Source organism: Hyperoodon ampullatus, assembly GCF_949752795.1.
Source record: "Hyperoodon ampullatus genome assembly, chromosome: 12".
Lineage (NCBI taxonomy): Eukaryota > Metazoa > Chordata > Mammalia > Artiodactyla > Ziphiidae > Hyperoodon > Hyperoodon ampullatus.
This window is the reverse complement of record NC_136925.1, coordinates 56,486,261-56,502,106: the sequence shown is the minus strand read 5'-3', so window position 1 is coordinate 56,502,106 and position 15,846 is coordinate 56,486,261. Positions and strand designations below refer to the sequence as shown.

Here is a 15,846-nt window from a genome sequence, read left to right as displayed (position 1 = left end):
TACCGGCTTTTTCTTGGTTGTCACTGTCCAATAATTACTATAGCATAGTTTATGCTAATAATTGTCACTGATACCATTTCTAATAGTAGCATTTTATACTGTTATTAATGTGAAACCACATATTTAAAATATTAATGCTTATTATTAAAATAAATATTTTTTCTCCACAAATTTGACTTCTTGCCTTCTGTCTGTTATGTTCTACTCTCCTATTCTTCCCAGCTACTGCCCACAAACACTACCCTTTAATAAGTATTACTAATGAATCAGAGTCCTTTCTTTCCCAGATAATAAACTGACTCTAACCTGTAGGGTCTGATATCTCCCCTCTGGTTTTTCTCCATTTATTAGATGATGGGTATTCAAAAGCTACTTACTATTTACCTAAGCTATTTAGGGGAGGAACTACAAAGGGAACAGGCAGAAGGATCTGGAGCTATACTGGTTTCAGAACCATTTTATAAACATACGTGTTTAGAAGGGTAATCTCTATACCCTGTAGGTTTTACTGAATGTTTATTTACATTTGTATATATATATTATGCTATAATCTTCAGATTCACCCCTGATGACAGTAAGTGTATACTATGCTTTTATCTATTTCTCATTATTCTCACACAGTGGTAAATTCATGGGTGTTTTCTAAATATTTGTCAAATTAAAAAAAAATGTGAAAACTCTAAAGCAGGAGGGTAAATGAGCTTACCAGCTACTGTCTTGGATAAAATATATGAACTGGAAGTATGCACTCACCTGAAATCAGCACATGTTTATAGCACCTGTGCCCCAGGAAAGGAAGAATTAATTACCCATGGTGCTGGCTTGTCAGGACATACCTTCACATTCAGTTTTGGTCAGAAAAGTGCCTGCTCTCCACGGTTTCTGATGAAATCCAGGACAGCACTGATCACAGCTATCACCACATGTGTTATGCTCACATTCACAGTGGGATTTCTAGTCAAAAAATGGGGAAAAAGCATACTTTCAGCATTCTTTGGAACCATAAATGAGGGGCTTCCCCTGAAAGGTAGAATGAAGAGAAAAGAAAACATCAAGACTATGTACCAAAATCTAAAACTCGCGTCAGTCTGGGAAGGAAGAGGTGCCAGCCTTGGGAGTGGGTATATTTGATCAACACCAGCTTAGGGAGGGAGATCCAGGCTGGCTCTGGAATCACTGGGCTCAGACGTAGAAGAGAGAAGAGACCCAGCTGGAAGTAGTCTAGAAGACTAGAATCCCTTCTCTGATTCCTGAGATCCACAGGTCTTCTGGGTGGGATGTATCCATTTTAAGGATTCCCTCAAAGTACAATTAACATTTGGTGTAGGAAGAGGGGAAAGAGTAGACTCCTAGGCATGGAGGGACATGGATAGCATAGAAATCTAATACCCCAAGCCTGAATCTCCTGTCTGTGTTTTGAGTACAGTCTTATTTCATCACGTGGAACTGGCCCTCCAAATCTGCCATGTGGTCTCTCAAAGCTTGGGAAATACTGCTCATCAATACCCCTGATAGACAGTGCCCACACTCTGAAGAAAGCAGGACCACAACCTTACCCAGAAAAATATGCCAGGGATTTGAATCTTCCTGAGGAGGTAATACTATGATGCATTAGTCAGAAAACTAATACTATTTGAGAAATACCATTTGCATTACAGTTTTAGTAGGAAAAAACATCTTTACATAGGTAGCTACATTCACAGATCTTACTATTGAATATATTTCTTCCATACACTATAAAGTGCATGATTTTCTTTTTCACCAGTTTATTTATGACTGAGAAAAACAGATGCTCATTCATCTTCATTTTTTTTTTTTTTTTTTTGTGGTACACGGGCCTCTCACTGCTGCGGCCTCTCCCGTTGCAGAGCGCAGGCTCAGCAGCCATGGCTCACGGGCCCAGCCACTCTGCAGCATGTGGGATCTTCCCGGACTGGGGCACGAACCCATGTCCCCTGCATCACCAGGCGGACTCTCAACCACTGCACCACCAGGGAAGCCCTCATCTTCCCTTTTAGGTTATGTTCATTTAGTCCACTGTCATTAATGAAAAATTCAACCCAAAACCACTCCAGCGTTTTCTGACCTGGTGGTTTCAAGCTCTCTTGAATACTCTCTTCCACCCCACTCCTTCCTGCCCCTGTCCTATCTCAGCCTCCGATTCCATGGTCATTTAGATTTACTTCCACGTACATTTTTCATTTGTTTGCATTAATTTTTTTGATGAAACTTCTTAAAAGAAACAGGGTGATTGATGACAGGCATTCTCTAAAGCTAAATCATACAGCTGGCTGTCATAGCTAGAAAGGTTTCAAAATATATAGACCAGTTTGGAGCCTTTTTGGAAGAAAACTAATCTGTTTTCTGATACTGTGATGGCTGCCTTCAAAGTCTATCATTCTACCTGCCAGCTCTATTTCACCCTGGCATGGTTTTCTGTTAAGTGGGGGCCTGACACCCATTCACAGCGTCCCTGTCAGCAAAGCTTCTCATGAAGCATGTTACAGTTCAGAGCTTCATTTTACCTAAGCATCCTATAAATATACATACATTTGTCACTGGATCAAGTGGACAAGCCCTGGCATGACCATAGCAGATGCACATCCCTCCAACCGAAATATCCTTGACCGAATAGTAATACTGCAAAAAAGCAATCCAGAGAGAAATCCTATTAAGACTACTGCAAGGTGAAAGCAACAAAAGGGAACATTCAGTTAAAAACTTGACTTTCTGCTTGTATCCTTAGTTTGAAGCACTAGAGAACAACAGAAGGTTCACAAAAGTATCCAGTAACTCCTCACATTGAAGTCATAGCCCAGGGACAGAATGCCTCTAATTTATGTTAGGTGGGCGTTTGAGAAATTTCTTTCTTACAGACAGTACCAAGTACTGCACAGTACAAATACTCCATGCTGGAGTATTTATTATTGAGAGCAAATTGTTATGGGGTGGGGGAGCAAGGGCACTTATTCTTCATAAAAGTTGAAAGAAAGAAAACCTCTTTTATTATCATTATAGGAACATCGGTGTTCATGAATCATACGCAGACTGTTTTACTTGATGGATTTGAAAAGAATCAACAAATTTAGGGAAATAGTGCTCATAACAACACATTTCTTAACCATATCAAGAAGAAAATGAAAATTAATTATAAGATTGATTTAACATAAAGTAAGAAGTAAACTAGATGTGAACACTTTTTTTTCATTATTATGGTAAAATATCCATGCAATTACTTTCCTATCTGAGTTAACAGGACTGTTTCTAATTATTTTCATCTACTCAGCTATTTTTTTTTTTTTTTTTTTTTTTTTTTTTTTTTGCGGTACGCAGGCCTCTCACTGTTGTGGCCTCTCCCGTTGCGGAGCACAGGCTCCGGACGTGCAGGCTCAGCAGCCATGGCTCACGGGCCCAGCCGCTCCGCGGCATGTGGGACCTTCCCGGACCGGGGCACGAACCCGTGTCCCCTGCATCGGCAGGCGGACTCTCAACCACTGCGCCACCAGGGAAGCCCATACTCAGCTATTTTTAAAAGATTATTTGTAATTACAGAACAGGACTATTTAAAAATTTTACTTAATTTGTATATAGCATTTTATAGTTGTGAGAGTACTTCATATTACCTTATGGAATCCAAATAGCCATCTTATGGTAGACAGTTCTATTATTCCAATTATTTACACTAAAAAAACCCCCCACACATTTAGTGAGAATAAGTAGGTAGACACAAAGTTCCCTGACTACAAATTCCCTTTTCCAATTTACTTCTTTTCTTTACTTCTTTTTAAAATTCTTTTTTTGTTTTTGCTATTTATGTATAGTTTCTTTTATAATATTTTTGTTACTTTATCTTACTTGATATACTTAGACCTCACACTATTGTAACTTGCAAGGAAGTTAGGTTTAGTTTAAACATAAAAAAGTCTGCTTTTCACTAACTTCATCACCTTATAATACAGATACAAACAGGGATAGTTGCTCAGAAAGCTGATACAGTAGTTTTGTAGGCATTTTTAAAATTGGGAAATTTGCTTTAAATATAAATGTGCAATGCTTCATTTCTGTGTCATGAAGAGGAGCTAAAATTCAATATCCTATTTTTATATATTTAAATTTATATATAGTGTTTATAGAACTTGAGTACTTTCAAAAAACATATTTATATGTTGAATTTTACTGCACTATTTTAAAGGCTCATGTACAATGAAGTTATAAATAATACATGTGCACCCTAACCCCTCTCTGCTTTCTGCAAAAGATGATAAAAGGAACACATTTATTTCCATTGATTTTTTTTCTTTGATAGATATACTGTCAGGAAAGATTAAATTTCACTTCAAAATTATTCAATCTTCCTTGGTGTGTATTTTTAAGTCATGCCAAAATTATAATTAAAAATCTTTTTTTTAACAAGCGAAGAATCTAAACATTGGTGAAAAATAATGATTACTTTTGCATAAGACAATTTACAATATACTGAAATATAAGACAAGGTAAAATTATTTCAGTTTTGGAAATACAGGGCACTAAAACATCCAACACGTGTTGCATGGGGACAATAAAACTTTAAAAGTTATTTTGCAATGATGGAAAGGTTAGGTGTGAGTAAGTTAAGTAATGAGAAGAGAAAATATGCGAGGGGTTCTCAGGAATTGTGAAAAGTACCACCCTTCAGTATTCAGCCTGCCGGTTCAGCAATTTGGTAATTTGTGGCAACCGTCTAACCTTAGTAGGGTCATTCTAGAACAATGCTTTTTCTCACAAACTCAGTTTCTCCCTACAATCCTCTTTTCTCCTCCACTGTTAGCATATATTTGTTCTATGGATTTACTGCTGAATTGACTCTCTTGATAATAGTGTCTTGGCTGTGTAGCAGCATATAAAGGAGATGAGTAAACCAGTGAATACGGTGAGGCGTGGATAGGAGAAAGAACAGTTATCACTCACAGCAACTTGGGCTGATCATCTATGTCATAATCTCTCAAATTCCTGTTTAACACTGGAAAACAACACTTGTTAGCTCCTACTTTCAATGATCTGTTGAAAGGATGCTATAACCATTTTTTCCTGATATTCAATTCATAAAGGAAAATAAAATAGTATATATAATCACTTTTTTCCTATAGCAGCGCTCTTTTGAACTAGCAGTGTCTTGTGATTCATTAATGAAGCATAAAACTAAATTATTTAATTAGACAAAATGGTCCACAGAACAGTGACATCCACATCACCTGGGAATTTATTAGAATTGCAGTTTCTCAGTTCTGCCCTAGACCTACTGAATCCAAATCTGCATTTCCACATCACCAGCTGATCTATGCACATTAAAGGTTATCAAGATGTCATGTGATGTGTGTGTGTGTGTTTGTGTACTGAGTCATGATATAAAATGTATTTCTTAGTGTGCGTTGCAACCAAAAATGTTTCAAAGCCTATTCCCTTCCTGTAGTAAGCCCCCCGACCAGAAGCCAATTATAATAGTAGTATGGATTACCCAAAGTGTCGAAAAACTAACTTAGGCCTCAAAATTAAGATAATGATCTAGGCATTACAATCTCCATCGTACCAAAGAGGAAATTAAAGTTTAGAAATGTTAAAAAGTTTGATAAATGTTACACATCTAATAAGTGGCAGAGCTTAGATTTAAACAAAGGAAGGTCTGTGGCCTTTCAAAGTCACTTCTTCACTGAAAAATATCTTTTAAAACTATTTAACAGACAATTAAAACGATGGCTGCAATATCATTCACAAGTTCCAGTATGATTCATTGTAACTTACTCTTCGTGTGACAATGGGGTCAATTTCTCTTGGGTCTTTGTGAGCAAACATCATCAAATCGGCATTCAAGGTGCGGATCCTCTGAAATCTCAGGCGAATATAGCGGGCAGAGGTAAATTCTAGCAGTTCAGGAGACAGATCATCAGCACTCGGTCTCCCATTGATCAAAGAGATGTGAATCTACATAAGGTGGGAAATCATTTGACAATTAAAGTTACCAAAAATTAAATATCTGGTTTTGTTTAATTTTTCTTAGAAAAATAAAGTTAAGTTCCCTTTCTCCCAGTTAGTCAGGCAGATACAGGTTCATATATACTTACTGGAATGCAGTGAAGTAATTGAGGAATTTTATGAATGCTTTAGTACATATACATGCAATTTATTTGCTTATATTTCAGGTGTGTTTTATATACTGCAATTACCCATATTTCTCTGTTCCAAGGCAGTGCATCTACTTGACTTTCCTAGGATTTCTATAAATTCTTAAGTCAGTCATTCTTTTTCTGAAAATTATTGTGCCCTAACATTATTTAAGACTGTAGTATATAGTGGGAAACCAGAAAACTTGGTATAATAAAGTTACAAATTATCAGACAAAAGCAAGAAACCATCAGGAGCTTAATTTTTTTTTATTCTGAACTTGAAAGTATCTAATTATATAGCCTTAATATATGGAGAGCGTAAATGGACACATTACAAGAAAAACTACACAAATCTCCAAGCACAGTGAGAAATTTCAATAAGCTGGGGTTTTTTTTTGTTGTTGTTGTTTGTTTGTTTTTTAGTAATTGATAGATCAAGAAGGCAAAAAATTTACTAAGGATATAACACATTCTATGAAAAATACACTCTGTGAAAATATTAAAACCTGGACAGGATGGCAATTTTTTCAGGAAAATAACTTAGCACAATTGACACCAGAAGAAATCAAATCTAACCATGCCATTTTCCATGTAAAAAAATGGAGAAATGGTCAAGGAATTACCCTCCAAAGGTAATTTGGAGGCATGGGGCCCACATGTTCTAACAGGGATTTCATGAGAGCAGAGAATTCTAATGGGTAATAAACCATTTGATAAAATAAGAAGTACTTTTATCACAGATAAAGGAATTATTTTTCTAATACCTAAAGAACTCCTATAAATCAACAAGAAAAAATACCAACGACACAATAACAGAAGATGTAAGAGGACTATTCAAAGAAAGGGAAATATAAATGGCTATTAAACTTTGATAAGGTAGTGAACCTCACTCATAACAGAACCATTAATTAAAACAACTCTAAAAACCTTTTCCATTTTTTTCAGGTTGTCAGAATCCTAAAATATTGATAATACTCCCTGATGGCAAGACTAAAGAGGTACAGCAATCCTCACATACTTACAGGTGTGAGTGTAAAATGGCATAGGTCCTTATGAAGGTGAATTAAGCAATAACTGTCAAAATTACAAATGCACAGAATTTTTTACTTAGAAATTCCACTTCTGGGAAATCACCCTACAGATATATATATATCACTAACTAACATGTAATTAATGAACTGTAAAACTATATTGAATTCCCACCACATTTTTTGGTAATAGCAGAAGACTGGAAACAATCTAATATCCATCAATGTGAGACTGGTTAAATAAATTATACATCTATACAGTGAATTATATGTACCTTACAAAAGTATAAGGAAACTCTCAATATAATGATAGGAAGAACTACTTTCACTTTTTTGTACTTTGTAAATGCATTATTACCTATGCAATAAATCAAATGAGATTAAAATTGTTAAAGAAACTGAAATTGAGTGGTAAGTTTTGGACTGAACACACACACACACACACACACAGCTTGTGTATGCATACACAGGAGGCTAAGGAGCAAAGGAAACCATAAACAAGATGAACAACAACCCTCAGAATGGGAGAAAATATTTGCAAATGAATCAATGGACAAAGGATTAATCTCCAAAATATACAAACAGCTTATGCAGCTCAATATTAAAAAATGGGTGGAAGACCTAAATAGACATTTCTCCAGAGAAGATATACAGATTGCCAACAAACACATGAAAGGATGCTCAACATCACGAATCATTAGAGAAAGGCAAATCAAAACTACAATGAGGTATCACCTCATACCAGTCAGAATGGCCATCATCAAATATTCTACAAACAATAAATGTTGGCGAGGGTGTGGAGAAAAGGGAACCCTCTTGCACTGTTGGTGGGAATGTAAATTGATACAGCCACTATGGAGAACAGTATGGAGGTTCTTTAAAAAACTAAAAGTAGAATTACCATATGACCCAGCAATCCCACTACTGGGCATATACCCTGAGAAAACCATAATTCAAAAAGAGTTGTGTACCAAAATGTTCATTGCAGCTCTATTTACAATAGCCAGGAGATGGAAACAACCTAAGTGTCCATCAACAGATGAATGGATAAAGAAGATGTGGCACATATATACAATGGAATATTACTCAGCCATAAAAAGAAACAAAATTGAGTTATTTGTAGTGAGGTGGATGAACCTGGAGTTTGTCATACAGAGTGAAGTAAGTCAGAAAGAGAAAAACAAATACAGTATAGAACACATATATATGGAATCTGAGAAAAAAAAAAGGTTCTGAAAATCCTAGGGGTAGGACAGGAATAAAGATGCAGACGTAAAGAATGGACTTGAGGACATGGGGAGGGGGAAGGGTAAGCTGGGACGAAGTGAGAGAGTGGCATGGACATATATACACTACCAAATGTAAAACAGATAGCTATTGGGAAGCAGCCACATAGCACAAGGAGATCAGCGTGGTGCTTTGTGACCACCTCGAGGGGTGGGATAGGAAGGGTGTGAGGGAGATATAAGAGGGAGGCAATATGGGGATATATGTACACGTATAGCTGATTCACTTTGTTATAAAGCAGAAACTAACACACCATTATAAAGCAATTGTCTTCCAATAAAGATGTTAAAAATAAAATAAGAAAAAGAAGAAAGGAGTCCTGTGCTGGGCTGGGAGCTATTAAGGAACACAACAGTCTGTAAGTGCACTGGGAACTGTGACTTGAGGTCACCCACTGGAATTTTCATCCACTTTTGCAAGACAATATATCATTTGTGTTAATTACATTTTTTGACAAGAAACGCAATGTGTGTCTCCATTCCTAACATTCTGCATTTAGATAATCCCTGAGAGAATTTTACAAACTGACTGCCAATAAACTACTGAGTCACTAGAGGAATAAATACAGCAAACTCTGAGATGAGAAACGAATTCTGATGCCACAAAGAATAGAATCAAAATGCTTCATGATAAAAATATGAAATGTCCCAGCTAATTGAACCTACCTTGGATATTTAGTAAAGAATAAATTCACTTAAATCAACTTTTGAGGATGATAAAATACAAGGTCTCCTAAATTAATAAATCTCCAAATACTGAATATCCTCCCCCCCCCCGATGTAGAAAATTTTAAGAGTAAGACAGATCTTGTATATTCCACATTTCTGGCATCTAACAGGTGAGCCAGAAATGTGTTTAAAATCAAGTCATCTCTATTACTTAAGAAGTTATCCATTAAACGATTAAGAATGAATAAATAGATGTATGAAGCAATTAAAATGAATTCCCCTTAGAGATTAATTTTGGCATCTAAAAATTCACCAGTGCCCTTGAATTCATGCTAAATTTCTGTCTTATCAAGCTCTTACTCGACTGCTGCTAAAAATGCTATTTGAAGGGAGAAAATCAGACCATGTCTAGAATTAAGTTTTCCAAAAATTGTTAAGGTTTATTTGGCATTAATGCTATGGTGAACTGTATTTGTGCTATACATGGAATCAGTAAGTGCCTCATTTAAACATACAGGAACTTTAAAAAATGGTGAACATGTTCTCATTTACGTTAATAAACAATATGATAGAGAAAGAAAGCCTTCAGCAAAAGAATACTTCTCACAGCTTTTGTATTTTCATCAAGCTACTCCGCCAAGAGATCTTGTGAGTATAGTTAGTCTCAAGCTGTTTCTGAGACAGAAAACCAGACAGCTGTTTGGCCATGTTTTCTGCAGCTTACTTCCATCATTTTTTTTCCTTTTTTAAAAAACTCTCCTTCAAAATAAATCATAATATTGGATAAGATATTTCCACTGGAACCTCACTGTGTAATTCCAACTCCACTGGATAGTTTAGCATACTTCCTGATTTCCTGTGGGGTGACAACTGGAGGGTGTCTATCTTCAAAAAGATGAAAAGTATCATTCCTCAAGACCACCACTGTCTTGCTGCGAGGCTGTGGGAAGTCTGTGGCAGTCTAGTGTCTTCTGAAATGACTTCCATTACAGACATGTTAGTGGATACATGTTCATGCTGTCAAAGGAATTTATTCCAACTGAAAATATCAGCCTGATTAACCACCGGTTTTTTCGATTTTAAAATTACACTCTTCTTTGAAATTAACTTTCACAGATAAATAAAGGGGAAAAAAAAAAACTCATGAGAGATCATCTCTTTTTACGACCAAATGACAAAATCAATATTACACTCTACCCATCCAAATAAATTATTTTTATTAGTGTAAGGGTATTACATAAATCATGTTTCCCTTGCAGAAGGATAAGATTTGAGGGCCTCTATGGCATTTTTACTTTGATAATTAGAATATAATTTAAAGATATTTTATGCAGCAAATAATCAAAATTCTAGTATGGATAATGGCCCCTTATTATTATGTTTTTCTATTTATATTACTACATTTGCTTTAGATTACTGGAAAAGCTATATTCCTAACAGCCTCCCCAATGATAGAAGTTTACTGAGCGGATGGATGGGATGGATGGGAGAATGAAGGTTACTTAAGGATCATTAATAAGGATAAGAAACTTTGAAATGAGTAGTGGAAGTGATTGGAGTTGATAACTTGACGAACATTTTAAAATCCCCTTTATCGGTCTCTAAATGTGTCAATGAAATTGGTATAACAATTTGAAAGTAAGGTGGCACCAGGAGATAGAACAATAATTTTCATATGTATAGGATGAGATCAGCTATCTATAGGTGTGGTCAAAGAACATGTATGTAAATGAGTGGTTGAGACTTGTGGAACCTCTTAAATCTAATCATGATTAATGTGATATTAATTCAGAGAGGGAGAATAAGATCACAACGATAACTTTGAAAAATGAACTTAATCACTTGTATTTTACCCAGCATGGGAAAAAAAAAAAAGAAAGAAAGCATACGTTTGGAGAAAGGGGGTGATCTGTATGAAGCTTAGGAAAAGGTGACAGTGCAACAATTTGCCACTGTGTTTCTAGCACAGCACAAACAAAGGCTCTGACTCTGGCTCTGGGTGGTCAACAGGAGCCTCTAAATGATCAGTTTTCAGTCTCCACCATACTTGATCTATTAACAGCATTTGAAACAATTGATTACTCCATCGATTTCCAGGACACCACACTGTCTTTGTTTGCCTCCAGCGACCCATTCCCAATCTCTCTCTCTACTTACTACCTTCTCTCCTCCCTAACTTTCTAATATTGGAGTACCACGGTGCCCAGTCCTTGGCCTTGTCTTCTGTTCTATCCACACTCACTTAGCGATCCCACCAAAGCTCGCAGATTTAAATACCATCTATACTGATGCCTCCCACACTTATATATCCAGGCTTGATCTCTCCTAAGGTCCAGATGCAGAATCCAACTGCCTTCTTGATCCATTTATGTGACTGTCTAATAGGTACCTCAAACTTATGTCTCAAACTGAGTTCCCTTTCTTCACCCCCAGTGTTCCCAATCTCATTAAATAATTTATCCTTTCAATTACCCAGGACCAACAACTTGGAGTCATGCTTGCCTACTCTTGTTTTCCTTCTTCCTACCTCCAACTTTTCTGCAAATCTTGTTGGCTTTACCTTCAAAATATATCCAGCATCCAAACACTTCTCACCACCTCTACTAAAACCATCTTGGTCCGAGAGCTTTCATCATCTCGTGTCTGTGCACAGCAATAAGGATCTGAACAGGTCTTCCTGCTACAACTCTCACCTCCTTAGGGTCTATTTGCAACATAGCAGCTGTTGTTTTGTTTTTGTTTCTTAAGTTTTTAGTAAATGTTTCCATCAATTTATTCTCTGTATTCCTTAAAAACAAAAATCATAACTTTAATATTAATAATTTAAAATATTATGGACCAAACAAAGCCAACTCTCACTCATGCTGCAAGTTGGTCAGTGTTTTCTTTACTTCTGTTCGCCAGATGATCTTCAATAATTTCTGCCAAGTGACTCCTCTTCAATGGGTTACATGCAAGCAGTAAAAGCTGGCCATCAACTTTATGAAAATAGTGTAAACCATAGCAAAAGAGGTCCATTCCCGTCTCAAACCCCATACCATAATCACATTCATCATTAGAAAACTATACAAAAGTCATTATTTCCTGAAGGTGAGCAAAAGCTTTTATTCTATCCTCATAATTTGGTGCCTCAAAAACTGGCTTGCAAATTTTGTCAAGGACAGCACATTTCAGGGAGCTCTCTAAATATTCCTTGAAAAATATAACTCTGGTCATGTCATGCTTTTCCTTAAGACCTTTCAATGCTTCTCTATTGCACTACCAATAAAAGCCAAAATTTTTACAATGAATTATGAGATCCTATACTGTCTGCAATGTCACCGCCCCACTCCTACCCCTTAATACTGCCAAAGGAGAAAACAATGACTTTTTCGAGCTCTTTTCCTACTTTCTCCCTCATCCACACTGCTCCAGCCAGCCTGCCATCTTTGTTTGGGCATGTGAGATAGGATCTTACCTCAGGGCTTTTAAACTTGGGATCCCTTGCCTGGAATGTTATTCTCCCAGATATTACAATGCTCACTTTCTCATTTCTCTTAAACCTTGCTTAGACGAGGCCTTCTCAATGAGCCCTTCCATGACTATCTAATTACAGTGCGAACTTCATCCTGGCACTCACAATTTCCTCTATTTCCTTCATTTTTCTCCACGGTACTTTTCTTCTAGCATACCGTGAATATGATTTATTTGCTTTGTTGATTATTCCTCTTCACTCTCTAGAACATAAGTCTCAAGGGTTCAGGGATTTTTTATCTTTTTTGTTAACTGACATAATCCCCAGAAAACAGGATAATATCTAAAAATAACTGAGTGCTAAGTAAAAATTTTTGAATAAAGAAACTCATATAAATTCTAAATATTTAGCATACTCAACTAGCTTCCTACCTGTAAAGCAATTTCACAGAATAATTAATCAGATTTTTCTGTTATTATATGAGTAAATCTTTGTGTATGGTATTTCCAGAGAATGAAATTAAAGTCAGTAATCCTTCATATCACTTTCTACCCAAGCATTTTGGGTTAAGTTGATTTACAGAAAATTAGGCATTAACAGCTTTGATCCACAATTTCCTTATATCTAGGTCTCCTACATTTGTTAATATTAGTTAAACATTAATTAACTTTAAGTTTCATTTTGACAGGCTATTTTCAGCTGATAAGGACATAGAAATGTCATAAGACATTGTATTTCAACTTAAGAACTATTCAACTTAATTTCAACCAGAGCAAAGTGGACCTTACCCATTGGTTAGTTCCTTCAATCATATTCTGACTATTTCATAATCCAACCAATAAATTGGATGTGCTATTAGTCACACAAGAGTCCATGACAACACAATAGAGTATACTTAAATTATAGAGTATATTCCTTAAACTCTATGGGCATGCAATAACTATTGATAAAGTTAATTAACAATTACAGAGTACATTGCTTCTACAAGAAAAGTTTTTACTAAATGTATTATCATCTTTATGGATTGTCATTAGTTTTATTATATGTAACTGAATAATTATTGAAAAATAACCTTCCTTACCTTATCAGAAAAGTTTCATTGTAGCTTTTAAAACCTTTCCAAATCAATGCAATATTTTTAAAGTCTTAAAAATATGAAAATACAAGAATATATGAAAATTAATTCATGGGTAATAAAAATACACTAGATAAATAATAAAACTTACCTAATATGTCATTTATAATACAAGTTAATAAAATATTTAAACATTTCAGACTAGAGATTTCCCTATCAAGAAACGTTAGGTTCTTAATGAGAAAATGGGGTATTATAAAATGAATCTTTTTCTAGTCCATTATTTCCAGTTATATCAGGCACAGTTTATTGAAGTCCTCTTTTCATTTTCCTTTTCCTCATATTTGGTTATTTCCTCCAACTAATGACTCTTGTTTTATGATTATTTTTATTAATTCAAATACTGTTCATTTGGGGCTTCCCTGGTGGTGCAGTGGTTGAGAGTCTGCCTGCCGATGCAGGGAACATGGGTTTGTGCCCCAGTCCGGGAAGATCCCACATGCTGCGGAGTGGCTGGGCCCGTGAGTCATGGCCCCTGAGCCTGTGCGTCTGGAGCTTGTGCTCCTCAACGGGAGAGGCCACAGCAGTGAGAGGCCCACGTACCACACACACACACAAAAAATACTGTTCATTTGTACATCCAGAAAATGAAATACTCTGAGGGCTTAAAACACATGCTTACAAAGCTTTATCTCTAGACTACCTCTTCATGCTTCAATATTTCTCATTCATTCATTTAGTCAGTCAGTCTCTCATTCATTCAAAAATATTTATTTGATGCTTACTACATTCCAGGTCACTGAATCATTTTCACTTTCCCTTCTGTATCATGATCTATCTCATCTTTGGGCCTTTTGCCAAACATGTTTTATGTCTCCCCACTGCTCCCATTAGCACAGATATACTTTATACCTTTCAGGTCTCAGCTAAGATGTCAATTCCTTCCTTCCATGAACACTTCCATGTCCTGTCTAGGAGCTCATCCTATGAATTCTCTGAGCTCCACTGTGATCACTGACTATTTACTTGCTTGTATCTGCTACTAGACTGTAAGCTCAATGAGAGTAGGAACTTTGTCTTATTTACAGTATAGTCATTTTTTTTTTTTTTTTCTGGCGGTACACGGGCCTCTCACTGTTGCAGCTCCTCCCGCTGCAGAGCACAGGCTCCAGACACGCAGGCTCAGCGGCCATGGCTCACGGGCCCAGCCGCTCTGCAGCATGCGGGATCTTCCCGGACTGGGGCACGAACCCGTGTCCCCTGCATCAGCAGGCAGACTCTCAACCACTGCGCCACCAGGGAAGCCCTACAGTATAGTCTTAGTGATTAATATAGTGAGTAGCATATAGTTGATTCAATAATTATTTGTTGAATGAGTAAATCATTAACAGTGCCCAAATATTATAGACTGTGATAGAATTTCCAATGAATTAACTCTTTCTTCAAACATTCACAATTTTTGAATTGTGTATGTCATTTAAATTTTGACTTTGTATATATTTCACCTATATTTTTAACTGCATTTATTAGATGTACATCAAGAATTTTAGCATAAATTTTATGACATAATTCAATAAATCTCACTAGAGGTGTAATAATTCAAGTACCTAAAAAACATTACAGGTGGATTCCTGTTGCCCCAACATTTGGATAAATCATCCAAAAATTATTGAAGTCACTAATAGAGCCATTTTCAAATATAAAAATAATGCAATATACTTGTATATCCTTAGGTGCCTCAGTATTCCTACTTAACAGAACTGGAAAGATTTTCTTTTCATGCAGAGTGTAGTTTACTGAATTATCTTGGAAAGTCCTTAATAAACATCACACTATCATCAGAAGTTTATAAGCCCAACCAAAACAACTATACTTCCATGGTTGATGACTACTGTGCTGCTGGAAAAGTAATATTTTAACATATAAAATGTCAAAGACTGTGAATGACATTAACTTCCTTAACTTATCTATTCCAAGAATATAAGGAAATGTCAGCTTAATGAACTATTTAATAAATATGACTGTATCACTGACACCTGTACCCTGAGCTTAGTCTTAACAGGTCTTTCAGACTCCCATAAAATATCTCCTTTCTGACACCTACTTGGCTCCAATTGTCCCTGAAATTTAGACTGCTTTCCTCCTGTTCTTTAGAATTACAATTCTGGAATTTGTTATTCCTGGATGAAAACTT

General features: G+C 36.1%; 1 protein-coding gene across 2 annotated transcripts in view; it reads right to left on the bottom strand.

The window, feature by feature from the left end:
* The window catches only part of LAMA2 (laminin subunit alpha 2), a gene marked incomplete at its 5' end in the record, with an annotated part of 604,254 nt that overhangs the window by 342,984 nt on the left and 245,424 nt on the right, over positions 1-15,846 (bottom strand). For both annotated transcript variants that reach the window (XM_079716968.1, XM_079716967.1), the window contains 3 exons: positions 837-954; positions 2,551-2,640; positions 5,779-5,958. In XM_079716968.1, coding sequence (XP_079573094.1) covers positions 837-954; positions 2,551-2,640; positions 5,779-5,958 — 388 coding nt within the window. The remainder of the gene's footprint in view (positions 1-836; positions 955-2,550; positions 2,641-5,778; positions 5,959-15,846) is intronic.